General features: G+C 65.6%; 5 protein-coding genes across 5 annotated transcripts; 1 reads left to right on the forward strand and 4 right to left on the reverse strand.

Moving 5' to 3' along the window:
• Positions 1-1,216: 1,216 nt before the first annotated feature.
• On the forward strand, positions 1,217-1,457 carry MNEG_1771 (hypothetical protein; the record flags this gene model as incomplete). Its single annotated transcript, XM_014049745.1, has 1 exon — positions 1,217-1,457. A coding segment is annotated over one exon (241 nt), but the record flags the coding sequence as incomplete, so codon positions are not given.
• Positions 1,458-7,075: 5,618 nt separating this feature from the next.
• Positions 7,076-9,199, reverse strand: MNEG_1772 (mannose-P-dolichol utilization defect 1; the record flags this gene model as incomplete). Its single annotated transcript, XM_014049746.1, has 5 exons — positions 7,076-7,182; positions 7,578-7,793; positions 8,127-8,385; positions 8,679-8,729; positions 9,104-9,199. 5 exons carry the CDS (start codon positions 9,197-9,199, stop codon positions 7,076-7,078), a joined length of 729 nt encoding a protein of 242 aa, XP_013905200.1.
• A 762-nt stretch (positions 9,200-9,961) lies between these two features.
• Positions 9,962-12,470, reverse strand: MNEG_1773 (hypothetical protein; the record flags this gene model as incomplete). The annotated part of the gene is made up of 2 exons (XM_014049747.1): positions 9,962-12,247; positions 12,438-12,470. 2 exons carry the CDS (start codon positions 12,468-12,470, stop codon positions 9,962-9,964), a joined length of 2,319 nt encoding a protein of 772 aa, XP_013905201.1.
• An 828-nt stretch (positions 12,471-13,298) lies between these two features.
• On the reverse strand, positions 13,299-15,577 carry MNEG_1774 (O-sialoglycoprotein endopeptidase; the record flags this gene model as incomplete). Its single annotated transcript, XM_014049748.1, has 5 exons — positions 13,299-13,635; positions 13,801-13,892; positions 14,060-14,340; positions 14,610-14,825; positions 15,040-15,577. 5 exons carry the CDS (start codon positions 15,575-15,577, stop codon positions 13,299-13,301), a joined length of 1,464 nt encoding a protein of 487 aa, XP_013905202.1.
• A 2,650-nt stretch (positions 15,578-18,227) lies between these two features.
• On the reverse strand, positions 18,228-24,230 carry MNEG_1775 (Serine/threonine-protein kinase plk-3; the record flags this gene model as incomplete). The annotated part of the gene is made up of 7 exons (XM_014049749.1): positions 18,228-18,256; positions 18,412-21,290; positions 22,141-22,470; positions 22,639-22,887; positions 23,006-23,147; positions 23,339-23,492; positions 24,198-24,230. 7 exons carry the CDS (start codon positions 24,228-24,230, stop codon positions 18,228-18,230), a joined length of 3,816 nt encoding a protein of 1,271 aa, XP_013905203.1.
• Between the last annotated feature and the right edge of the window lie 422 nt (positions 24,231-24,652).

Consider the following 24,652-nt stretch of genomic DNA (forward strand, 5'->3'; position numbering starts at 1 on the left):
CACACACACACACACACACACACACACACACACGCACACACACACACACATGCTCACACTCACACTCACACTCACACTCACATCCACACACACGCTCAACCACCCAGCCTGTGGCCATCAAGTCGATCCACTACAAGAGGCTGGGTGTGCCCCAGGTGGTGGCGGGGCAGACGGCGGCGCTGGCCCTCAAGAAGGTCAAGAGGGCACAGGTGCGCCTTCCGTGGGGGGAGTGATGGCCGGGCAGGCAGGCAACAAGAGGCACAGCCGCTTCTGCCCGCGTTGAGCCACCTGGCCGCACGGCTGCATGTGATTTAGTGAGGCACGTTTTTGCCTTTCTGCTACTGTGATGAGCCTTCGCGCAAGCCTGTCACGTTCACATATCAACACGCAAGACACACGTCCTCTCACCAGCGCACCTTGTACTCAAGTGCGCATACACGCCTCCACATCTCCCCCCCCAAAAAAAAACCAAGGTCCGCAAGGGCATGGTGCTGCTGGACTCCCGCACCGGGGGCCCCTCGGGGCCGCGCGCGTCCTTTGAGTTTGACAGCGACATCGCCATCCTCACACACTCCACCACGATAGCGCCAAGATACCAGGTGGGGGGGCTCTGGGGTATCAGGGGACTCAAGGGGAGGGGGCTGACGGGCTGGCACATCTGCTTGCGGCTCCAGCAGCCCCCTGCCGAGCCATTGGTTGTGTCTCCGCGGGTGTGTGATTTGCCTTTTTCCCCCGATCATTTTCAAATATCCACCGCCTCATGTGCATTTTGAAGGCACGGATGCCACCCCTCCTCACGTTCCGCTGCGACCATGGCAGCCCAGCCTGCCCTCGTCCACCCCGCCATGCACCCCACCCCCACCCCTCCTCTAAAGGCGGTGATCCACTGTGAGATTGTGCGCCAGGCAGCCAGGGTGGTGGCCATGGACAGGGAGCACCTGCGCAGCGGGGACCGCGCGCGCATACGCTGGCGCTTCATACAGCACCCAGAGTGGCTGCAGCCCGGGACAAGGCGAGCAGGAGGCGGGCGTGCGGGCCGCGAGCACTGGTGCTGGCTGGGCGGCGGCGGCATGCCAAGAGTGTGGCTTCTCCGGTGCATTCTTGACTTTACGCTATGCGCCGCCGTCCGCCTCCATCTGCAACCCGCTGCCCCTCTGGTCTTGCGCCAGCACTCTTCTCATTTCCAACCTCCCCACCCCGCGCGTCCACCCCACAGGTTTGTGTTCCGTGAGGGCCGCACTAAGGGCATCGGCGTCATCGTGGCCTGCCAGGGGGACAGCCCCGACTCCTGGGACGACGCCGCCGTGCTGGCCACACCCCAGGGCCAGGGCGCGCCCACAGCGCCAGGGGCCGGGGGCGGCGGCCAGCAGGGGGCCGGGTGCGGCGCAGAGGTGGCCGCGGCGGCGGCGGGGGGTGGCGCCGCGCCCGTCGCGGGTTGCCGGGTGAGCGCTCCGTAAGGGCCGCGGTGGAGGGTCAGGGGCTTGGCACTAATTGGGCGGACTCCGGCCTGGTGCGGCCCCCCATTTGAGGATGGATGGGTTTCATAGGGAGTGACGGGCCCCTGCAGCCAGCTCGGCAGCACTGCAGCGTTCCATCATTGGGTGGGGGTTTCATGAGTGGGACTGGTGGACAATTACACATCGTGCCGTGCGCAGCCCGCCAGCTGCTTGTTTGCTCGGCTGCCTCCTTTATCATGGTTGACTGTACTGCTGCCCGTCCCAGCTTTGAGCGCGCAGACATATTGTGGTGTTGACGCAGTGCATCCTGGCACGCCCTTGACAAAGCCAGGCCTCGATACATACAGCGCGGCCGGACACGCCCAACAACGGCCGGCGCTGATCCCCTGCGTGCGTCCATGTGTTTCTCGTGCCGCCCTTCTGCCTGGCGGTTGCTTGCTAGGACCTTTTTGACTGTAAAACCATTGCGCTGTCTCTGCGGACCCGCCCTTCTGCGTACTGCTGTCCTGGAAAACGTTACATCTGCAAGAATAAGTGCGCATGCGGCCAAGATAAAACAAATTAATTTGTTACATTTAGTGCAATAGGACCAAACCCACCAAGTCCACGTCACGTGGCTGCTGCAGGGACATAATCAGGCATCAAAGTTGCACCAAGCCCTCCGCATGGATTCACCCATTGCACGCGGTCACGGCCGTCAGACACTCGGAGGAGGCCTGGTATACCAACGCTGCTCCACATTGGCATGGACGGCGCCGGCTTGAATACCATCCTCCCTAAACTGCTGGAAGCCCACAGAATTGGCCAGCCACCCCTTGGGGAGCAGGGACGCCTCAAACTTGGGAGGGTCCATCAGATACTGGGGCCCAGCCCCGCCAGCGCTAGCTGCGCCATCACCTGCCTGGCGGGCGGCGCGGCAGGCCGAGATACGCCGCCACACACACGGTGCCAGCGCCAGCAGAAGCACCAGGCCGACAAAGCCACCCACCACCGCCCCAGCAATTGTCCCAACACGCTTCTGCTGCGCCGCTGCCTCCGCAGCTGCGGCGGCTGCCTGCTGCGCTCCCAGCTGCTTGACGGCGCGCACTGTGGTGAGGTCACTGGAGGGGTCCGGGTCAATCTCAATAGGGGCCAAGGGGTCGACGCTCACCCCCGCAGTCAGCAGCTCCCAGCAGAGCTGCGTGGCGCACACGCTCCCCGCCTGCGCGGCCGGCTGGCCCAGGCGCCAGGCGTCAAGACTCGGCGTGGGGCTAGCGCGGCGCCACTGGGTCGTAGCCACTGTGGTGGCTGAGGCGAAGCCGCTCCCCTGTGTTGCATTCTGCAGCAGAACCCTGTGCCGTCCTGCTTCGCTGCCTTGGCTGCCGATGCTGATCAGCTGCCAGTCCTGGGGGCTGCTATCAGTGGCAAGGGAGGCCAGCACTTCAGGAATGGCAACACCATAGCCACGTGCCTGTGCGCCACGCAGGGCAGAAGCTGCGGTGCACACATGTGAGCGAGCATGATGTGTGAGCCTGAGTGGCGCTGAATTTCTTCAAGGGTTTTGCTGTCGATGCTGTTGCAGATTGTTGCCAAACCTGACGGTTCCTGCGGCAAACGGTGGCAGTGGTGGCAGGCCAGCGGGTGCTGGGTATCGCCCCCCCTCCCCCCTCCCTGCATACCTTGCAAAGGGATGCCGACAGTCACATAGGTGGCCTGCTCGGGCGTGGCCACCTGAGCCGCAGCCTTCTCAAGCGCCACTGGCAGAGGCACTGACAGGGCCTGTTGGGGTCGCGCAGGCGCTGGGGAGGACGCTGGCTTGACCTCCTGCAACACTGTGGTGGTGTTGGTTGACCCAGTGGGCTGCCCGTTTGTTGTCTGTGCAGCAGCTTTGGTGCCATCACTCCCGCTGCCACTGGTGCTGTTGCTGTTCTGGCGCTCTGCTGTTTGTTTCTGACGCTGCACTTTCTGCTCCTGACGCTGCGCTTTCTGCTCCTGACGCTGCTGGTTTGCCGCATCGCGAGCAGCCTTCTTGCTCGCTGCTGTCGATGCAGGCTGGACGGAGCCGTGGGTTGCGTTTTTGGCGGCCCCGTCGTCGGCGATTGAGTCGCTCTCCTGTGAGGTGTCGTCGCCGCTGTCATCAGAGGAGGTGTCAGCCGTGTCCTCCACCAGGAAGCGCCCAAGCGCGCGGGGGCGCCAGCTGGTGGTGGTGGCCGTACGGGTCTGAGGTCGGTGGGCCGCCGCCGCAGGGTTATCGCTGCTGATGACAGATTCAAGCTGCTTGTTTGTGCAACGGTTTGGTGATGCAGCACATTGAGCCCAATTACCGTCTCTCGCCTATGCCAGGCAGCGCAAGCAACCTGGGGCAGCTGGCACCAGAGTTGCAGTGCCACCAGTGCATCACCTACGCAGCTTGCTCTTGCAGGCCCGTTGCCTGTGAGCAAATACTTTGGGAATGGACCCCCCTTTGCTACAGGTCAGCAAGTAGCACGGTCCCTGGTTGCCCACCTTCAGCAGCACCCAGAATCCCGGGTCACCAAGCGCGGCTGAGGGGTCGCTAGCTGCTGCTGCCTCGTACGGCGCAGAAGGCTGCCCCGCGGCGGTAGCTACAAGATTGATACGGGTCGCTTCAAAATCCGCATTTACAGTCCATAGTTGTGCGTTCAGCGTCAGTAGGAACACGAATGCGTGCCACCACGCCCCAGAAGGCATCGTTGACCTCGCTCGCTTTTCACGACACCGTCCAATGTCCAACCGGTGTGCACATCAATGTGGAGAACAACATTTGACAGATTATTGAGATCGACATTCTGCAAGCTGGCATTGAAGGCAGAGGGTCAGCTCCTGCTGGTGGTGCGCTGGCCGAGGCAGGGTAGCAATCGTCAGCACCTACGTTGTGGGTAACCCCTGTGGCATTCTGTTGCTTGTGGCGCTTGCCGCTGCAGACGCAGCCAACAATCAAAACTGCTTCTCAAAGTGTTTCAAGCACTGAACAACTCGGCATGGGTCAAGAAGCCTGAGCATTGCTGTCAGGCTCACGATATGACATGCAGAGCGCTTGTTGCAATCACGTCACGGTAACGGCACCTCGCAACCTGCTGATGTGCGACATCCTTTTGCTCCCATACATGATCTACTGTACTGGTGGATGACATGTTTACTAATGGTCGTCACATTATTGAATTGATACTCCCTTATGCCGCTGTGGGCCTCCCGCTGAGGTTCGACGGACTAGCAGCCTGCAGTAAGCTGGATTGCTGGCACGTGATGCCGGCACACAACACCTTACTTGACAAACGATAACCAATCATGCATGAACAAGATCAAGGTGCTACCTCCCAACTATCTGCTGCTTCGTCAATGTTGTCCAGCCCCCAAACCAGACGGCACGAGGACTGCATGGATGGCTGAGCCGCTTCCGCTGTCAGAAGGAGATGCCTGCCCATCTGCCATGAACTTCACTTGCTTCGCAGGTGCGACACATTCAGGCATCGGCGCCGCCATGGCGCCGCCTCTGGGAGCTGGTTGCTGAGCGGCCTGCTGGCACCCATGCCGCGCCGCAACCGCACGGCGCCAGACGCACGGCGCCAGCGCCAGCAGCCCGACCAGTCCGACGAACCCGCCGACCACCGCCCCAGCAATCGTCCCGACGCACTTCTGCTGCACCGCTGCCGCAGCTGCCGTCTCTGCTGCCCGCTGTTCCTGAAGCTGGGCGCTAGCCCGCAAAGCCGTGAGGTCACTGGAGGGGTCGGGGTCAATTGCGATGGGCACAGAGGGGTCGACATCCACTCCAGCAGCCAGCAGGGCGGAGCACAGCTGCTTGACACAGAGGCTGCCAGGCGCCGCGGGCTGCCCGAGGCGCCAAGCGTCGAGGCTGGGCGTGGGGCTTGCTCGGCGCCATTGGGTGATCAGGGGCCCGGTCGCTGCCTGCTGCAGGACTGCCCTCCTCTTGTTGCCCCTGTCGCTGCCACCCAGCTGCCAGTCCGGCGGGGTGCTGCCGCTGGCCACAGAGGCCAGCACTGAGGGGATGACGATGCCCCAGCCGCGTGCCTCGGCGTCGCGCAAAGTTGCAGCTGCAGTTTGAGAGTAAGCAATGGGGATTGGATAGAGGCATGAGCGTGGAAGGAAGATGAAGCAGATAAGCGGTGCAGAGCGTGCTGCCACATCCTGCCAGCAGTTCTTCCTGTGCACAATGGGCTGCTGAGTTGGCACGCTTTCAGGCTGCGCACACAAACGGAGAAGTGTGCAGGCACGCACCTCTCAAGGGAATGCTGACAGTCACATAGGCTGCCTGTTCCTCTGCTGTGTGCTCTGCTGGCAGCACTGACGCATTTGTGATCGTTTGTTGCCCAGCGGCCTCAATTTGGGTACTGTTGTGCTCAGGTGCAACTGGGTAGTCTGTATGGTCCGGCACCTCAGGGTTCAAGACCTCAGGAGGTTTGTTGCTTGGGGGGGTTGTTCCGTCTTGCGCCTGGTCCTCATCGACAGGATCAGACTGAGCTGGCACTGGCTGCGGCGGTGGGGCTTCAGGCTCGGGCGACGCCGGCACGTCAGTCGGCGCCTTTGCAGCTGGCGTTTCCTCGTTGACCTTTGAGGCATCGCTGCTGCTGGTGTTGCTCTCACTTTTGTTATCACTCCCCAGGCCCACGGCGTTCTTCACCACGTCCAGCAAGTCGCTGGCAGCGCTGGTCACTGTGTCGACAACGCCGGCGAAAAAGTCGCCCACTTGCAGCAGCCGACGATGCCCGCCGCCGCTGTCCCTGTTGGCGCTTTTGCTGTAGAATACAAACGCTGGCAATTCCTCAACACTGACGATCACAGAGCGTGGGAGCAATGCTGCATCCTGCTGGTGAGGGCGGTTAGCGCAGCAGCCGCTGACAGGCCGTACGAACAATCGCACGGCAGGCACCCGGTCCTATGCAAGTGCCCTACGCCCATGCAGCGCACAACGCCCTTTGGTAAAAGGCTATCACCTGAACTTGTGATTTGGCAGGCGTACGGAGCTTGATGAAGCGGTGCGAGCCCCCCTGGTTCTCAGAGGCGAGTGTGGCTGCTGATGCAGAAGCTGGTGCGCCTGCTGCTGTCGAGCACAGGCAAGCGACCAGTGGAAGCACAATCAAGAAAACTTGAGCTTTTATAATTAATAAAGGACGACGCCAGAGGGCCATTTCAACAACTGACGAGCGATTTCCGAGGCACGGCGACTCGAACTGTCGGACCTGTGGTTGGGAAATGAGGTTAATGGACGATTCAAGAATAAAATGACCAAGTACGAAGCAATGAGGCTTGTGGTTTGGAATCCTTGTGCGCCTTGCGCGTGGGAACCTGCACAGCACGTGCGATCCGAGGCACCAACCCCAGGTGTATGTCTCCCCCAAGCACCGTGGGCGTCTGAGGTGTTCGAGTTTGTTTGTGCCTTGTTGGCTGTACGTGAGCGTACAAGAGCACCATCTACACACCTACAGGGGCCTCCAGTCCCCTCAAAGACGTTTTGCTGTGACTGGTGTTTGACGTGACCAACACGTGGTCCCTTCCGTCAATGTCGATGTCGAGGCCGCGAAAGCAGGCTTTGAGCAGGAAAGGCACCAGACTTTCCAAAAAATTACTTTCTGGCAACCTGTGAACGGGCACAAAGCCCAGCCCTAGGCCTTCTTCTTTGTCACCGCGCCTTGGCCCGCTGGCTCCTTGCGCACGCCCTTGTTGCCATAGACCAGGATTTGGCCCACCAGAGTGGCGTTCATGATGAGACCTTTAGAATATTGAAGCGAAGGGATTGCACAGAGAAAGAGAGAGTGTCTGTGCGTGTTTGTGTGTGTGTGTGTGTGTGTGTGTGTGTGCGCGCGCGCGCCTGCGCGTGCCCGTGTGTGGATGTGTGAGTTTATGCTTGCACGAGTGTGTGTGCACGTGTGCACGTGTGAGTATGTGGGGGGGGGGGGCGCATGCATGCATGCTTGTGCACGCACAGCCTCTTCGCTCGCGCCCAAACCGTTTTGATCAGCACAGTAGCACCTCTTTCAAAGCACCACCCGTGCTACCCCAGCGGCGCATGAGCCACAGTGGCGAGCGATGGCAGCGGCCCTGCATTTGCAAGCCCCCCTTCCGTTCCGCCCCGCACCGTCCCGCCCCCCCGCGGTGGCGCCTCACCCAGGATGTAGGAGCGGACCATGGCGTGAGCGCCCTCGTGCAGCGAGGTGAGGATCCGCACCACACAGCCGACGGTGTTGACGCCAAACGTGACGATGCTCAGCTGCCCGGTCGACTGCTCACTGAAGTTCTTCAGAATTTGGGGCACCCGCGCCGCCAGCATGATGAAGTTGTTCACGTCGTACAGCGCACCCACCTGGCTGCGGCTGGCGCGGCCTGGGCGGATTGAGGGGTTTGCATGGTGCGTGTTGGGTGCGGGTGATGAGGAGGTTGGCGGAGAGAGACTTGTAGGTATACTCACGAGCAGGGGACAGTCATGCCTGGCAGCAGGAGCAGCCAAGTTGCAGTTGCCGCGGGGTCCTCGTGATGGTTCCAGCTGGACAAGTGACTTTTGCACGGGGCGCTCAAACACGCAGGCACACGCACACACACAACGCCTCACCCCCCCACACACGCTCACACACCACGACCACGATCACGACCACAAGCGCCCACCTAATCAACCCTACCTGCAACAGCCTTGACCCCGCACCCCAAAGGCCCCCTCACCCGTTGCCAGCACCGCCATCGCGGCCACCAGCAGTCCCATCACAGTCGCGACCCGCGCTGCGGGCAGCCGCGCGTATCTGTAAACCAGGGCCAGCAGCAGCAGGTTTTGGGCCAGCATCAGGGAGGCCTCCCCGTAGCTGCTGAAGGGCATGGCGTTGACGTAGCCGTAGCCCGCGTGGACCAGCAGGGCCCAGGACTCGAGCTCGAACGAGGTGGCAGAGAGGCCCTCCGCGCTGTGGGCGCGCACCACGTTGGTGATCTGACGGAGTCATGGGACGGCGCACATACAGGCGGCGCGTCGGGCGCAGGGGTTCAGCTGGTGCACACGGGAGGCGGTAGCGTGGTTGGTGACGACTGCAACACATGACATGCAAACCTCATGAATAGCAGGACGTTGCGCTGCGCGACGGCTCCGCAGGGTAGCCGCCACCACCTGATGCTGCTGGCGGTGTTGCTGGGTACGGCGGTGAGGGGGCGTGCCGCCATAAGGCACACCCCCTCACTGCTCAAAGCTGGGAGGTCATCGGCCTGCGGCACTCTGTAGCTGCACACCTGTGGCACCTTGACGAGCGTGGATCCCGCAATGATGCCATAGCCCACCACCTAGGTGAGCGCACGGGGAGGGGGGGACCACAAGGCGGATGGCGGGATGGCAAACAAGTCAGGAGGGTGTGCAGGGAGGACACCAATATGCAGCTGCTTGGTAGTCACTTGACAACCTGTTGAACATCCTGATACTGGCTCGCTCACCAAGGGCTACAGGTGTCCATTGCAATCGCAAGGGACTGCTCCCTGCAGCTTTTCTAAGAAGCTGCTGCCGATGCGTGCAGCGCACACCGAAACGCACATGGCTACCTGGGCGGCCACGCGCGGCACGCTCCAAAGCACAATTTTCTGCAGGGTCCAGATATGAGTCCCTCAACTCAAGGCGGCATGGCAGCTCCCAAGAAGTGACACCCCCCCAACGGGCAACGCACCTTTGCAGCAAGGTTCTTGATCACTTCCGTCGGAGGCAAGGTCCCTGATTTCAGGGCATCTAACGAAACCTGCAGCAAGGACAAGACGTCCGCCATCGGTGCTGCTGGGTGATCTTTGGCGGTGTGATATGTGCCAGCCTGTGTGCCTGTTGTGGCAGCAGTGAAAGCAGATGGGCCAGAATATCACGGCACAGATGACTGCAAAGGGGATTGCGCAGCGGGATAAGAAGCGACGCACGCAGCAAGTCGGATATTGAGCCGTGCCAGAGTGGGGGCCAGGCGGGACTATTTGGTGAGGTGCCGCCAGTGCCACCAGGCGCAGCCTGCGCCACTCCTGAGGAGCAATTCTGTCACACCATGCAATGCAATGGCCTGTTGTCACTTGCAGCCTTAATATGCTACGGCCACTTGCTAGCCTAAGCAATCCAGGTTTGTGCATAACGTGCATTGTGTGCTTGCGCGTGCATGTGTGTGTGCTCGTGATGCACACGCACATGTGCCCACGCAGTATGACACTGCTTCGCGCATGCCTGTGCCAGTAGCCATGCGATGCGTCGCCGACCGCGTTGAGTGCAACTTGCTGACACCCACCACTCAGCCCACCATCAACTGCTCCTCTATTTTCCACATGATGCATGCTCACAAGCGCAGCTTTACAAGATGGCCCGGAGGGGGCAGGGGGCAAGACCATACATATTCTTCTGGTGCGGCAACTATCCTTGATAGGAGATGCAGGTCACAGGAATGACTGCGATGATGTGAAAATGGAATGTGACCGTGACAGACAAAAAGGCTCACAGCTGTCTCCAGCAGCTTGAAACAGAGGAAGCCAAAAGATAAGTGTTGAACTGGAATATGTTAGCACTTGCCGCACGGCGAGGCTGCAACAGGTGCCTGGTTCAAGACCACTGCCACAGCTGCCCCAGGCAGCGCCGCACCAAGGGCAGCCGCCAGACGGCTGCCAGGAGCACGCGCCTCTCCGGCAGCACTCGCCTCTGCAGGCGATGCCGCCGGCATCACCCACCAAGGCGCAGCCGCTCCAGCTGCAGCGGCAGCCGGCGCCGGCGCGACGGGGGCGGCCCCCGCCATGAGATGCTGCAGATGGGCTGGCAGGTGGCGCGCCGGCAGCTGCAGCGCCAGCGCCCGCAGCCCTGGTGCCGCCGTCATGGCTGCGGTGCCAATCCCTTCGGGCGTCAGGGCGCAGCCGTTGGCGCCGGCAGACAGGCGGCGCAAGGCACGGGGGGTCAAGAGGGCCGCCAGCTGCGGGTCCCCCAGCTCTGGCAGCCGCTGCACCGCGAGGGCCTCCAGGCGCGGGAAGCCGCCGCCACCCACCGCCGCCAGCAGGGCCGCTGCGTCCGCGCCGCCCCCACATGCCGCGCGCAGCGACACGAGTGCAGGCCATGCGCGTGGAGCCGCCGCCCAGCCATCGCGGCCGAGTGCACAGCCGGCAACGACAACCTCGCTGACAGCGGGGCCGGCGGCCGCCGACGCAGCCAGATCCAACACCTCGCAGCCCGTCAGGCGCACTGTTGTCAGTGCAGGCACCGCGGTGACGTCACCCTTTCCTGCGGCGCCTCCTGTCAGCCGCACGCCCTTGAGGTCCAGCGCGGTCAGGCCGGCGGGCAGGCAGCTGCCCGGCAGCTGTGTGAGCTCTGCGCCAACGTTGTGCACGGCCAGGCGTCGCAGGCCTGTCAGCGCTGCGAGCGGAGCCCATGCCGCGGCGGACGGCACTGGGCGCAAGTTGCCGACGAGCTTGAGAGACCGCAGGCCGCGCAGCGCACACAGCGGCGTGAGCGCCGCCGCATCCACATCGGCGACGGCAAGTCCAGGCACGACGACGACCGACTCGAGGGCCGGCGCAGAGCGCGCCACAGCCGCAAGCAGCGCCGCCAGCGGCACCCCGCCGGCGCCCGAGGTGGCCATGACGGCAAGGCGCAGGGCGCGAAGCGCCGGCAGGCGCTCCAGAGCGGCGGCGAGCTGCGGCGCGTCAGCTGGCGCCAGCGACAGCTGCAGCGAGGTCAGCGCCGGCAGCGCGTCCGCATGAGCATAAGGCACCAGCGCACGCTCCAGCCTGGCGGGCAGCGCCTCGACACCGACGCCTGCCACAGCAGCACCTGCTGGCGCGCGACGCGGCGGAGCGAGCTGCGCCACTGCATCAATGTCCAACAGCGCCAACCCCTCCTTAGTGGCGGAGCCGTCAGGTCCGCTCGCCCAGCGCATGGCGAGGCTGGCGCATGCAAGGGACACGTTGAGACGGCGCAGCTTCGGCATGACCGCCGCCAGGCGCGCCGCCAAGCCGTCACAAACGGCGGGAACAAAGCAGGCCGCTGCCCCTGCACTGCGGCTGCTGGTTTCAACCGCTGCCTGGATCGCCGCCACTGTCGCGCGGTTCTTGGGCGCCCACACGTCTGGCAGGCCTGTGACAGTCAGCGACCTCAAGCCACGCAGCTCGGCCAGGGCCGCAAGCGCGCCCTCGGCCGCGTCAAGCAGCTGCGCCCCAACGTGGCCAGAGCTCTCAATGAGCCCCGCAAGGGCGGCCGGCGGCGCCGCGAGCGTGGCGGCCGGCAGGGCGACGGTCAGCTCCTCCAGCCGCGGCAGCGTCACCAGCACGCGCAGCGCGGCGGCGGCGGACTGCAGCGGCGCGCCACCGGCCCAGCCGGCGCCCAGCTCCAGGGCGCGCAGCGACGACGCGGCGCTCGCAAAGGCCAGCGGTGCCAAGAGCGCCGAAGGATCGCCGTCGGCCGGCGCAGCCACTGCCACGTCAACGAGGCAGAGCTGCTCGACGCCGCCCGCGCCCGCGACACGCGCAAGACACGCAGAGGGCACCGCCGCCGCCGCCGCGACGCCCGGGCGAGCCGCGGCGCCGCGCAGCACGAGGCGTCGCGGCGCGCCGCGCGCAATGACGCGTGCCAGCAGCAGGTCTAAGGCCACCTCGGGGGCTGTGCCGTGAAGGAGCACCACCAGCTCTGGCGCATGTGCCAGGCGCCGAGTGCCGCGAAGCCAGGCGTCCACGTCGCCGCGAGTGGTGGAGGGCAGCAGGGTGGCTGAAATTGCTGGCGTCGCATCGGCGATGGCGGCGGCGGCGGCGCGGTGGGTCAGGCGGCACGCCGCGGCCGCTTCAGGGCCAGCGTGAGCAAGGACGGCCTGTGCGCAGGTGGGCAGTGTTGAGGGGGTGGCCGGGAACCAAAATTGACACAAGGGACTGTGAAGGGATTGAAAAAGAAGCCTAGACGACATCTGCGCGCCGCTGCATGTCCATGCAGGCATGCAGAAGCCAAGGGCTTGCGCGGCGCTGGCGGTGCGGACTGGCTGCGGCATGGACGGCCAAACGCACCTTCAAGGCCGGCCCAGGCAGGGCGGCCAGCATGCCGTCGCCCAGCTTTGGTGTGTACTGAACAAATAAATGTGCCTGACGTTGACGGTTGCCTGGCTTGCTGTGCTTGTTGCCTTGTCGCGGAGAAGTTTGCTTGTTGCTTTGATCGCTATGTGCGTAAAAGTCTACCCGCTGACATTCAATTTGTAACGATAAAGATGGCAATATTCGACTCGAAGCTACCTGCTGCGTTTCTGGAGACAGGAAGGGCATCCGGGAAGCAACCTTAGTCATCCTCAAATGATCAGAGTTGGGTTACTCGCTCTGCAGCCCCTTTCAATGGGTGAGATTTGTATCAATGTAAGTGTTCATGTCTGAAACTTCGATTCACACCCTGCATGGAAAGCCCTGAAGCTTGTAGCTGCTGCACTGGAGCAGCGGGTTTCAGGGTGTTGACCTGTGTTGGCCGGCCTGGAAGCCAGCCGGCGATTGTCATCAGTGGTCAGCACCTCACGATCTGCTCTGGGGCCCCGCGCCGTCGCCCCAAATACGGCTGCACCCACCCTATGCAATTTGGGCTGTGGCGGCGGGTAGCACAACACTGCCCCCTGGAACCCCTTGCGTAGGTGGGGGGGGGGGGGCGCAACCCCCCTTGGCCCAGTGGCTGTGCGCCATCCACGAGGCTGTGCATGCGCTGTGGCGCTTGTGGATTGGGAGGCTTGGCTTTTGGCACGATCCTCAGTGAGTGCTGTCAACCGCTATCCAAAGACACGTGTGTGCAATGCGGCCTGAACCCCTCAAACCACTCAAGACCCCTCTTAGTAAGCATGTATGCGCGAGCCCTGTACACTAGGCAACGCTTGACTGGGCTGGAAGATAGAATTACAAGCAGCTGGCAGCGCCCACCCCAGCCTCCCCTGCAGCCGTCTTAGTCGAGGCCCATTGCCGCTCCGCGCCTGCTCCGCCGCCTGCGAGCCTCGTCGCCTCTTCTGCCTCGCCCGCAGCAGCGCTCCCCAGCGTCGCGAGCGCGTCGCGCGTCTCGTCCGTAAGGCTGCGCGCCATGCTGGAGGCTGCCTTGCTGCTGCGCACCTGCGGCGTGCTGCCCCCGTGCTTCTCAGCAGTGAGCGGCCAGCGCGGCCGCAAATCCACCCACTCCTGCTCTTCCCCTGCCGCCAGCTGCAGTGGGCCTAGGGGCGGCTGGTAGAGCCCCAGCCGGTACCTGCGGCGATTGGGGGTACGCGTGGCTGACAAGAGAGCAGGCGGAGCTGTCGCGCACAGCAGGCTCTACGGCACTGGGGCCGTTCCGCCACTTGGCTTCACCTAAAGTCTCAGAGCAGCATCGGTGACCGTGGCTGCAGCAGCAGCTGCGCCCATGCAGGCGCACCTCTCTATCCCGGCCCACGCCACCATTACACCGTTGTCAGTGCACCACCGCGCAGGGGGCACTACCAGCTGCAGGCCGGCAGCTTCCGCCACCTGTGTGCGCGTGGGTACTTGTGTGAGCGGGAGGCCGGGCGGACCGTGCAGGGCACACAACCACGGCCAGCTTGTGCGTGTTCATGTCTGCGCAGCCAAGATTGATGGTCAAAGCAGCCAGGTTTCTGCAGCAGACTTTGGCGCCGCAGAGCCCCTGAGCCCCTCACCTGCGCCAGCTGCTGCCTGATGTACTGGTTTGATGCAACGCCGCCCGCAACCACCAAGTGCCGCAGCGCTGCAGCACTGCCGTCCAGCCCGCTGCCGCTCCCGCCATCGCTGCTGCTGCTGCTGCTGCTGCTGCTGTTGCTGCTGCCGCCGCTGCCAGCGCTGCTGCCGCCCTGCAGTGAGTCCCGCGCCCAGCCTATCCCGCGCCGCACCCTCTGGCACAGGTGCTGTGTTGCAACCGACTGGAATGATGCAGCGATATCGGCCACTGCCTGCTGCCGCCCTGTGGTGGACGCGAGCATGGCGCGAAGAGGCGGGATCGCTTTGCAGGGCGCACCCTCTGCAACGAGCAGGGGGCTATTGACAAGGAGACCGCCGCCTAGTCCATTTGCAGGGCCGAAGATATGCGGCACAATGCTCCCGCTCTCCGCTCCCCGCTCCGCCCCACCTTGCTTCCAACTCACCCCACTTCGAGTTACCTCACGACTGACCACACCCCACCCCTGACATACCCCACCCCTTCTCCCTTTGACCCACCCCACCCTCTCTCACCAGGGTCGCCCTCTGGCGGCAGCTCGCTCTCAATGCAGAGCCGCACCCCCGTCTTGAGCCCCGCGAACGAGAAGTCGCAGTTGGCGTGCTTCTGCATGGGCACGGACAGCGCGTAGCGCGACGCATCGCCGAGCCGAGCGGCGGCCTCGAGCGCAGCGCCCCCGTGAGGGTTGAGCTCCAGGCCCAGCATGCGCGCCACCTTGTCGTACGCCTCGCCTGACAAGAGTTGGCAGGCGGGGCATGCTGGGCTGGGCTATGCCGTCATGAGGAGCCGGTCCCACAGGGGAGACCAGCCGCTGGCCCGCGGGTGCCGCCCGCCGTGTACGTGGTTTGCCATCCCGCTGTCGCGGCGCCCTTTGCGGCCTGCTGCCCGTCGCTGCCCGCGCGCAGCCTCGAGCAGTCCCGCCCCTTGCCCCTCGCCCCCCCTCACCCAGGGCGTCGTCCAGGGTGGACCCCAGCTGCAGGTAGTCGCCCACGCCCCGCACCACCACCAGCAGGTTGTGGCCGCCAGACACAAGCAGGCACAAGAATGGGAACGCCGGCGCCGGCTCGCCGTCCCGAAGCACGCCGCCGCCGTCGCCGCCGCTCGCTGCATGCGCCGCGAGCCCCGCGAGGCGCGCCACGAGCGTGTGCGCCTCCATGTGGTGCACCGGCACCAGCGGCAGCGCCGCCGCGCGGCTGACTGCGCGCGCCTTGCGCACGCCGACGTCCAGGCACAGGCTGAGGCCCGGCCCCACGGTCACCGCGACGGCGGACAGGTCGTGCTGCGACAGGCCGGCGCGCGAGAGGGCGTCTGCAACGACGCGGTCGATGGCGGCGGCGTGCGCCTGGGACGCGAGCGCGGGGTGCACCCCGCCGTAGGGCGCGTGGATGGCGGCCTGGCCCGCAATCGCCTCGCCCAGGACGCGGCCGTCGCTTGTTACCACGGCCGCTGCAGTGTCGTCGCAGCTGCTTTCAATGCCAAGCATCAGCAGCGGCTGCGGCAAATTGTTATGGCTGGTGTCTCGTGCGGCGGCACGCGCAGCAGCACGGTGGCGGTGCACGGCTGCCGCCCAAGCGTACAGGCGCGGGAACGCTTGCGTGGATGTGGCAGCTGGTGGCATGCCGTCAGCGAAACGTGATTGTGCTGCTTTGGAACCCCGCTGGCTGAAACCAGAGCTCCGCGCGTGGGCGTGCATGGACTTGAGTCGCATTCAAGGCTGGCTGCTGTGTCAGAGTAGCTCGGCCGCATTTGTAGCTTTGTGTTGCCGTACATTTGGTCCTCGCCATCAAGGGCCAAGCAGCAGGTTGCCCACAGGAGGTGTGCCCAGGTGACTGCGGTTGACCGCCCCGCCATCCGCAGTCTCACTCCTTGCCTGCACTGCAGACGGGGGCCCCATACTGTGTCTGCAAGAGCTGGCGCTCATTCTAATTGCACTGACTGGGCTCTCTGGGGAGAGGCTGGGTCGTCCACCCGGTGTCCTGGGAGGGTGTCCCTTTCGGCTACTGTTGCCCATGCCCGTTGCTGTCTGCCGAGTTGGCATGGACGCAGGGGAAGAGAGACATGCACACCGAATGCGTGCTACATGGGTGGCTGTATGGTTGCAGTGACGTGACATGGTTTCCAGCAAGCCTGCACAGCGCAGCGCAGGGCAGGGCAGACGGGCCTGCGGCGCTCGCTGCTCGGCACCAACGATATTGGCACATTCGTGACCGGCAATGGGGCAGAGCCAGCAGGCGAGCGCAGGCACCGCCTCAATCAGGACAGACCGCTAAGCCTAGCCTGCGCGGGTGCGCGGCACGCTGCTACACGACTGCATAGCCACAAGGGTTGTGGACTTGGCCTGCCGAAATTCAAGGATGGAACAACAAAATATATGCTGAGCAAGGCAGTCCAATGGACCCCAAAACGGGCTGGGCCTGGCGGCAAAATGGGCCGGCCAGGCGCCAGCGCGGCCCAGCAACTCTGCAGGGCCCGCTTGTTTGGAGGAAGGCGGATGTCGCGAGGGCGCCGGCCTGTTTGTGCACACCAGGCGCTTCCTCTCAGCCTGGTGCAGGGTGGCGGACAGGATGACACATGGCCAGCCCCCTCGCCCGCCTCCGGTGAAGACAATCCACGTGCGGCAGATTCTGGCTTGAAAACAGTTGGATATGCTTTGGCCGCAAGGTTGACTCAGCAAAGTCTTCAGCGGCTAATCAAAAAGTGTTGTCAAAATCGACGGTGTGCAATACAATCTGCGCAAGACGGCCGCGACGACGCAGAACGCTGCGCGGCGGCCATGCCTGCAATGGCCGCGTGCGCCTGGCAGGCCAACTCAACCGGCTGCTGCGTAATCAAGCAGCACGAGGTCCACAGCAGCCCACCCAGTATTCGAATTGGGAGCTTGGGCGCGCAACAGCACCCTCACTCCTACACGCACCGCGTATCAGAGTGGCGCCGCGTCGGCCCGCTGTGCGTCATTCGCAGTGCCCAGCAGACAAAATGAGTTGCGCATGCAAGCCTTGCGCATGTGCTCACACCTTGTCTCTGCGCAGGACCAGGTCATTTGCGTGTGCTTGCCCTTGCACCTGCCTACAAACCACCTTGCATCACAAAAAGCAATGGGATGTGTTCCCTGTGATCAACAACAATCAACAGCCCCCCCGTTGCGCGCGCATGCAACGCGCTGCAGCAGACTGAGGTTCCTTGACCACGGTGAAGGAAGCACGAGCGTGGGCGCGTGCGTCGTGCGATGCGCCCGCGGCCATGCAGGGCCGACCCTGCCGACCCAGCGCGGCGGGGCGCGGCGGCGCGCTGCGCCCGTGTGCTCGGCCCGCTGCGTGTGCTCCAAACTTGTTCAGATCAATGCCAACAAAAGGATCCCGACATCGAGCCGTGGCTGGTGTAAGTGGCAGTTGGTTGCCAAGCGCCCGCGTGCAGGCCCCGGACGCGGACCCGACAGAAATGAGGCGTGCAGGCGGCGACAGAATGTCGATGCACCCGCTGGTGCCTTGACCTCCAGATGTTCCGTCCAACGCGCCGCCCGAAACGCGTGGGCCCTGGGGCAGCAGGGTGGCAAGCGCCCCCGCAGTGGCGGAGACCATGCGGCAGGTGGTGCGACTGGTGCCGGGCAGGGCGCAGTGTTGCGCGAGTAATCGGGGGCGACCTAATCGCAGCGCTCTCGCCGCGCACTGGGCAGCAGCATCAACGGGTGGGCAACGTGTGGGTGGGGCGATGCATGAGCGGACGGATGATCCGAGGTGGGATGGGCCGCGCCGTGCGACAGCGGCAGCGCGGCAGGATGGCAAGTGCGGTGGCAAGTACAGTCCTCTGATTAGTCAACCGACGGTTTTCCACGCCGCCGCGGACACGGGCCCTCGCCCCTGCTGTCTCCTGCAAGAAGAGCACGGAGCGGCGCCCACGCCCACGTAGCGAGGATATTGCGCGCGCACGCGCTGGGATACTGTTAAATATCACATAATTGAGGATCAGGGCAGACCCACGAGATGGGTGCGCCTCGCTCTGCCGCGCAAGTGCGGCTGCGGCGGTGAGTGCGGCCGTCGCGACCGTGGGGCGGCGGCCCATTATCAGTTTCATCATGACAAAGGGTCATTCCCAAGTTGAGTGCGACCTGTGCGGCACAGCCGCCGACGCAGCCCTCAGGGCCGCTGGTCGCGTGAGCAAGAATCTGCGGCAACGGCAATCCCGTCCACGGCTGCCGCCGCCGCCGCTGCAGTGGCCTGCAATGCGGCGGCCGCATGAGCAGCTCCTGCACGTCCCGCAGCCGCCGCTGCACGGCGTCGTCGCGAGCAGCCGCCAGCAGCGGCATGACTTGCGCCGCACCGCCCGCCCCAGCAGGCAGAAGCGCCGCTACTGGTGACCCGCAGCAAGCCCCGCCGAGCAGCAGCTGCGTGCCGTCGGCAAAAACCGCCTGCAGCGAGCCGTCGCTCATGCAGATGCCCATGAGCAGGGGGCCCCCCGCCGCCCGCACGACGCGCGTCACGTGCGCCGGAGCGACCTCGCCCGCGGCGTCGCACGGCGCGGGCGCGCAGCCAGGGGCAAAGCCGTCTGTCGGGGACGAACCCCCGCTGCCGCTGACCGCAGCCGGCTGAATCAGCCGCACCGCCTTTGGGGCAGCGCCACTGCTGCTGCCTCTGCGGCTGCCGCTGCCCTTGCCGTCCGTGAGTCCCTCTGCGCGCCAGGCGCGGCCGTGTGTGAGGCAGCCAGCGAAGCGCCCCACGAGCGCGCGCTTCTTTGCCAGCCGCAGCGGCAGCGCAACCGACGGCGCCTGCGGCAGGGCCAGCCATCCGCCGTCCGCGCGGCTGCCGCCAGGCCGCTCCTCGCAGTGGCTTGGCAGATACATCAGGTCGCTGCCGCCGCCGCTGCCGCCGTCGCCGCCGCGTAGTAGCATGTGGCTGCCGTCATTGAACGCGACACCCACCGTCCCGCAGGCGAGCGCGTAGCCAAAACCGTACCGGCTGCAGTAATCCACAAAAGCCACCACCAGCGGCCCCTGCCACGGCCCGCCACCGCCGCCGCCACCGCCGCTGCTGCTGCTGCTGCTGCCGCCGCCACTTGCCCCACCACCGTCGCCGCCGCCCCTGTTGCCACAGCCAGAGGTTGGTGTCGCCGGGACGCGCGCGGCGGGCTGCATGTACTGTGCCCGCATCCGCAGCGACGGCGAGCGGCACGGCGGCTGCACGCGGCTCGGCGGCGCCGGCGACGGAGGTGAGAACGTTGGGACGCCCCCGCCGCTCCCGCCGGCGCCGGCGCCGGCAGGGTCGTGCTCCAGGCCCCAGCAGGGCCGCGTGATCAGCAGCTGCGGCGGCCGCGCCCGAGGCGGCGCGTCAGCCGCCGGGCCGCCTACGGGGCCGTCCCAGTCTGCGGCCCCGGCGCGCTCCAGGAGGGCGCCGCTGCAGTCGCTCGCACGGGGACACGGCGGCACGCCGCCCCAGGCACGGTCGACGGCGGCGGGGCCCTCTCCGACAGCGCCGAAAAACGCCGCTCCGAGCAGCGCGCTCGCGGGCGGCGGCAGCGGCGCGTACACCGCGTGGGCGGGGCTGGGGCGCGGCGTTGGGCAGAGGCTGCGGCCAGCGGGGCCGGGGGCGGAGGGCATGCTGTGGCCAGCGGCCCTGGGGCTGAAGAAGCGCTCGTGGGGGGCAGCCCCGTCCAGCGACTGCCCGACAGGGGGCGCCGCAAAGCTGCGCCCCGCCAGGCGCCCGTGGCGCGCCGGCGACGGCGGCGGCGGCCCACACGGTGACGCCGGCGGCGCGGGCGAGCGCAGCAGGCGCGGCGGGTGCGCGTGCTCCGCCTCCCGCGGCGCGGGCTGTGGGGACAGAGAGCCATCACGGTGGGCTGCGACTGCAGCCTCGCAAGCAGGGGGCCGCCCCGCAGACCAAGCCGTCACCAAGTGCCCACCGCCGCCGCTGCTGCCAGCAGGGCCAAACAGCAGCCCACCCAGCGCAGCGGCCACGGGGCTGCGCGGCTGCAGCGCCGGCACGTCGCCGGGGCAGGGCTGCGGCGGCGAAGAGACGGTGGCGCCGCAGATGGCCGGGGAGAACGGTGGCGAGCGGCGCACCGTCACATGCTGGCGCGCCTGCCCCTGCGCCTGTGTCTGCGGCTGCGAGTGCTGCCCGGCTGGCTCTGCAAACTCCAAGATGGGTGCCGAGCGCGGCTGCAGTGAGTGCTCTGCGGGGCGCGCGGCCGCAGGAGGCTGCATCGACAGCAGCACCGGCGGCGGCAGCACCAGCTGCGTCGCGGGCGAAGCTGAGGATGTAGGCGATGGGGACACGGCGCCGCTGCTGTTGAGGCGGTGCGTGCGGTGGCGCTGCGTCGGTTGCTGCTGCAGCTGCATCGGGCTCGGCGGCACCGCCGGCGGCAGGGGGCTCATCGGCACGCGCGGCTGGCCGCACGGCACGCCTGCGGCACGCCCAGTCCCCCATTGCGAGCCACTGTCGGGCTGAGCGCTCCAGCTGCGCTGCTGCGGGGACCCGGGGCCGACGGCAACCCCCAGCAGCCGCTGCTGCCACAACCCCGCGTCTGCCGGGAGCAACTCGACGGGCGAGGCCAGCGCCGCGTCCGGCGGCTGCGGCCCCAGGCGCAGCAAGGGGCTGACGCCGCCAGCGCAGCGCCACATCGGCCCCCCGGCGCCGACAGAGGAGACGCCTAGGGGGCTCTGCAACGGCGTGCAGCGCCCAGCGCTGCCTGGCCCGCGCTCTGCCACTGCAACGTGACCAGAGTGCGGCGGGGCAGCCAAGCTGCTCCAGCCATGAAACGACGCCGCCGACGCGTCCGCGCCGGGGTCCCCTGCAATAGCCGCGCCCGCCCAGATGTCCCGCGCTACCACACGGCGTCCCGCCTGGCCACTGCTGGCGCTGCTGGCGCTGCCGCCGCTGTCAGGGCTGTCGTTGAGCACGGCGGCGGCGTCAGCCAGGGGGCCAAGCGGCCCAGGGCCGGCGGCGGTGACGCCAGCAGTGATGAAGTCGGACGGCCCCTGGGTGCCAATGCTGGGGGCGGCGGACATGAGAGCCAGGATGGCGTTGATCTCATCTCGCCGCTGACTCTCCTGCTGCTGCTGCTGCTGCTGCTGCTGCTGCTGCTGCTGCTGCTTGGTGTCCCCTTGCGGTGAGGGCAGCACATCGCAGGGCTCCTCCTGCACGGCCTGCAGCTGCTGCTGATTGCCGCCAGTGTTGGCCTGCAGCCATGCCTTGGCAGCGCTCGGGCTGCAGGGCGCGGCACTGGCACGCACGACCGCTGGTGAGCGGCACGCTGGCATGCGTGCCGCCGGGGGGCTCGGCGAGACGGCCAGGCGGCAGGGGCGCAGCTGCGGCGCTGCCTGCTTTGTGGGAGCCGCAGCCTGTTGTCGATGGTGGGTCGCAGCCCCCTCCTGGTTCTCCAGCAGCTGCTGCGGCTCCCGCGCAAGCTGCGCCAGCTGTCGCCACCAGATCGGAATGGCGCCCGCTGTGCCGGTTGGTGGCCGCCCGCTGTCGCAGGTGCGAGCCGCCTGATCGCGGTCCCCAACCTGCGGACTCGCGCCCCCCTTGGCGGGCCGCCCGGCCCCGGCCCGTGAGGGGCGTCCCACGTCTTTGGCCTGCCCAACCTCCGCCGCCCACTCGGCCCATGCAGTTGCACCACCACCGAGCGCGCCTGCAGAGGCAGCGGCGCCGAAAAAGCTGTCCCGGCGCGCCGTTGGCGAGGCCAGGGATGGCGACGACTCAAGAGAGACGTCAGACTCCCCGCTGGTGTCAGACCCCGAATCGGAGCCTGCGCCGCCGCTGGTGTCGTCGGGGGAGTCACACAACACGTCTGTCGCCGCTGGGGCGGGGTTGCCTGCAGCAGCGCGCGCACTGAGCAGCTTGCCGAAGGTGCCAGGCGGCAACCACCTGTCAGTGGTGAGGCGGGCGTGGACGAGTAGGCAAGCGCTCAAGGGCCTGCCATATAATCAAGCACACCTGCTTGAGGAGCAAGTGCCTCTCTGATCTAAAGAATTTCAGCCGGCAGCAGCAGCGGCTGCAAAGCGCCGTCGACGGGGCCCCTGTGCCCTGCTAGATCTGATTGCACCAGTAAGCTCACCCTCCGACATCCGACGACACCTCGCGCGCAGCATCCCCACTGTCCGCGACTGCTGCCGCATCTGCACCTGGCTGACCGCGGCCGCTGCTGCGTGCACTACTGTGCAGGCCCGCAAAGAACGCGTGCTGCTGCACCTCGCGCAGTGTGGCGCGCTGTGCTGGGTCGCGCGCAAGCATCCGAGCCACGAGGTCGCGCGCCTCCGGGCTGATCGCCGCGCTGTCGGGGAAGCACCAGTCCATGGCGCGTATGCGGCTGTAGGTGCCCTGCACATCTGGTGCCTCAAAGGGCGGGCGGCCAACCAGCATGGCAAACAAGCTGCAGCCCAGCGCCCTGACAACCAGAATCCAGGAGCGGGGCAATGGACAACGGGCAGGTGAGATTAGGTGACAGGATTCAGTGGGCGCCTGATTGCCTGCGCACACCCCCTCCTGCACACACACGCGCGTTGTCAATAGGCATGCCGCACCAGCCACCTTCAAGCTGCAGCAGTCGTCTCACCATATGTCTGCAGCAACCAACCCGCTTGAAGCTCCCGCAGCATCGCTGCCGCCGGCTGCCGCCGCTGCGTCGTAATCAGCTCCCAGCATTTCAGCAGGCATGTAGTTTGGCGTGCCGCACAGCAACAGGCCACGCTGCCTCCGCTGCGGCCGTCGCTGCTGCCAGCCCCCGGAGGCTCTGTCCGGCTTGATTCGTGTCGACGCCCCAAAGTCCCCAAGCTTCACAGCGCCACGGGCGTCAAGGAACAGGCTGAGAGGGAACAGCGCAGGCGGCAAGGAATGTGGGACAGGCGGGATGGTGAATATGCAGGAATAGCAACACCCTGCCGTCATGCCGTCTGTGGCCACAGTTCCCAACCTGCGCTCACTTTGCCAGCTTCAGGTCGCGGTGCACGACGCCGTGCGCATGCAGGTGGTCGACGGCGTCCAGCGCCTGCAGCATGACGCACCCCGCCTGGGCCTCGCTCAGGGGGCCCAGGTGCTTGACGGCGTCCGCCACAGTCGCACCGCCTGCGTGCAACGGGCCGCCGCCAGGTCAGACTTACATCAAACGATGCCCGCTGTTTCAACCCACCTGGCCAGCTGCATTCAACCAGCAGCTCAGTGTGGTGGACGGCGGTTGAGGCAGGGCCCGAGGGGCCTGCCACTGCAGCACACAAAATGTCGCGCCCATCGCGTGCCTGTGCCATGAAGCCACTCACTGCAGCGCTCCAGCACTAGGTAAGTGTTTGCATCGTCCTCAGCCACGGCCAGCAGCTGCACGATGTGACGGTGCCGCAACCCTGCGTGCAGCTCCAGCTCCCGCCGCACCCTTCGTGCGCCGGCTTGGCTCCCATGCTGCTCCTTGCTCACAGCCTGCGGCGCAGTGGTGGTGGCATTGAGCGACAACATAAAGGTTCAGCTGTCTGCTCATCCCATGTCACCCCGGGCATGCGAGTGCCCCGCGGCCCCTCTGCAAGTGCCCAAATATGGTGTGTGAGCCCAGACATGACAACAGCAGGTGTTTGGGCCCTGCTGCTGAGGCCCAACGCCCAGCTGAATATGCTTGCACCTTGATGGCGACCAGAGAACCATCCTGCTCGCTACGATAGGTGAAGACGCGGCCACAGCTGCCATGACCCAGCAGCCTGCGAACAGCGGGCAGCTGTCGTCGTTCAAATGCTGCCAGGTGCTTGCCTTGCAAGCAGCCTGGTCACGCCCCTCCGTGCCAACCCTTGAACCGTTTTGGTCAGGTGCGTGAAAATGTGGTTGCCCATGTGCAAGCGCTTGAACTCTGATGACGCCTGCGATGTGTCCCTGCCAAGTCAATGCGATCGTGGCCGTCGCCCTTGCAGCCATTGCCGCACGCATCGATAGGCCGCGACACTGCTCGTCCCTTAACGCACCCGCACTGCGTGTAATGCACGACCGTTCCTCCTTCGTAAAGCGCCAGGGATTCAGGCGTGGCCTGCGAAGCCCGCGCAAATGAGGACGCCGTTCCAACGGCCAGCGGTGTGGTGTCTGGCGCAGTAATGAAGAAAGCTCATGCTGTGGCCCCGGATATGCGGTCCACCCGCTCACCACCACGGCGCCACAGGATCCCAGGCCGTCCATCCCTGGTGGACAGAGCGCGGGGCACCACGGGCGGTGAGACTCCTACAAACTTGATTCTATCTTCCGTAAGGAGCTACGGGCCCAGCACAGGGGCGTAGATCGCGCAGCATCACCATCCGAAGGTGTTTATGATCGTACGCGTTTTTGGAACAATACGCGACCGCGCAAACAGCAACAAATGACCTGCGACGTCTGTTTTGAGAAGGTGTCTTGTTGTGTTCTCGAGCCCCTGTCATTGCCCGCAAGCTGACGGTGGTTCCTTTTCTTTTCGAAGGCCGCACGCCCCAAATTGGTGGGGCGCTGTGTGTAGGGAGGTGAATAGCAACGCATAGACCAGCAGACGGAAGGCTCGCGGCGCTGTGTGCCGAAGGGACGCAGCGCTTGGACCGCAGCGAGCTGAGCGCTTCAGCAGACAGCCGCTT

The sequence above is a fragment of the Monoraphidium neglectum genome, assembly GCF_000611645.1.
Source record: "Monoraphidium neglectum strain SAG 48.87 unplaced genomic scaffold scaffold00185, whole genome shotgun sequence".
In the NCBI taxonomy this organism is placed as follows: domain Eukaryota; kingdom Viridiplantae; phylum Chlorophyta; class Chlorophyceae; order Sphaeropleales; family Selenastraceae; genus Monoraphidium; species Monoraphidium neglectum.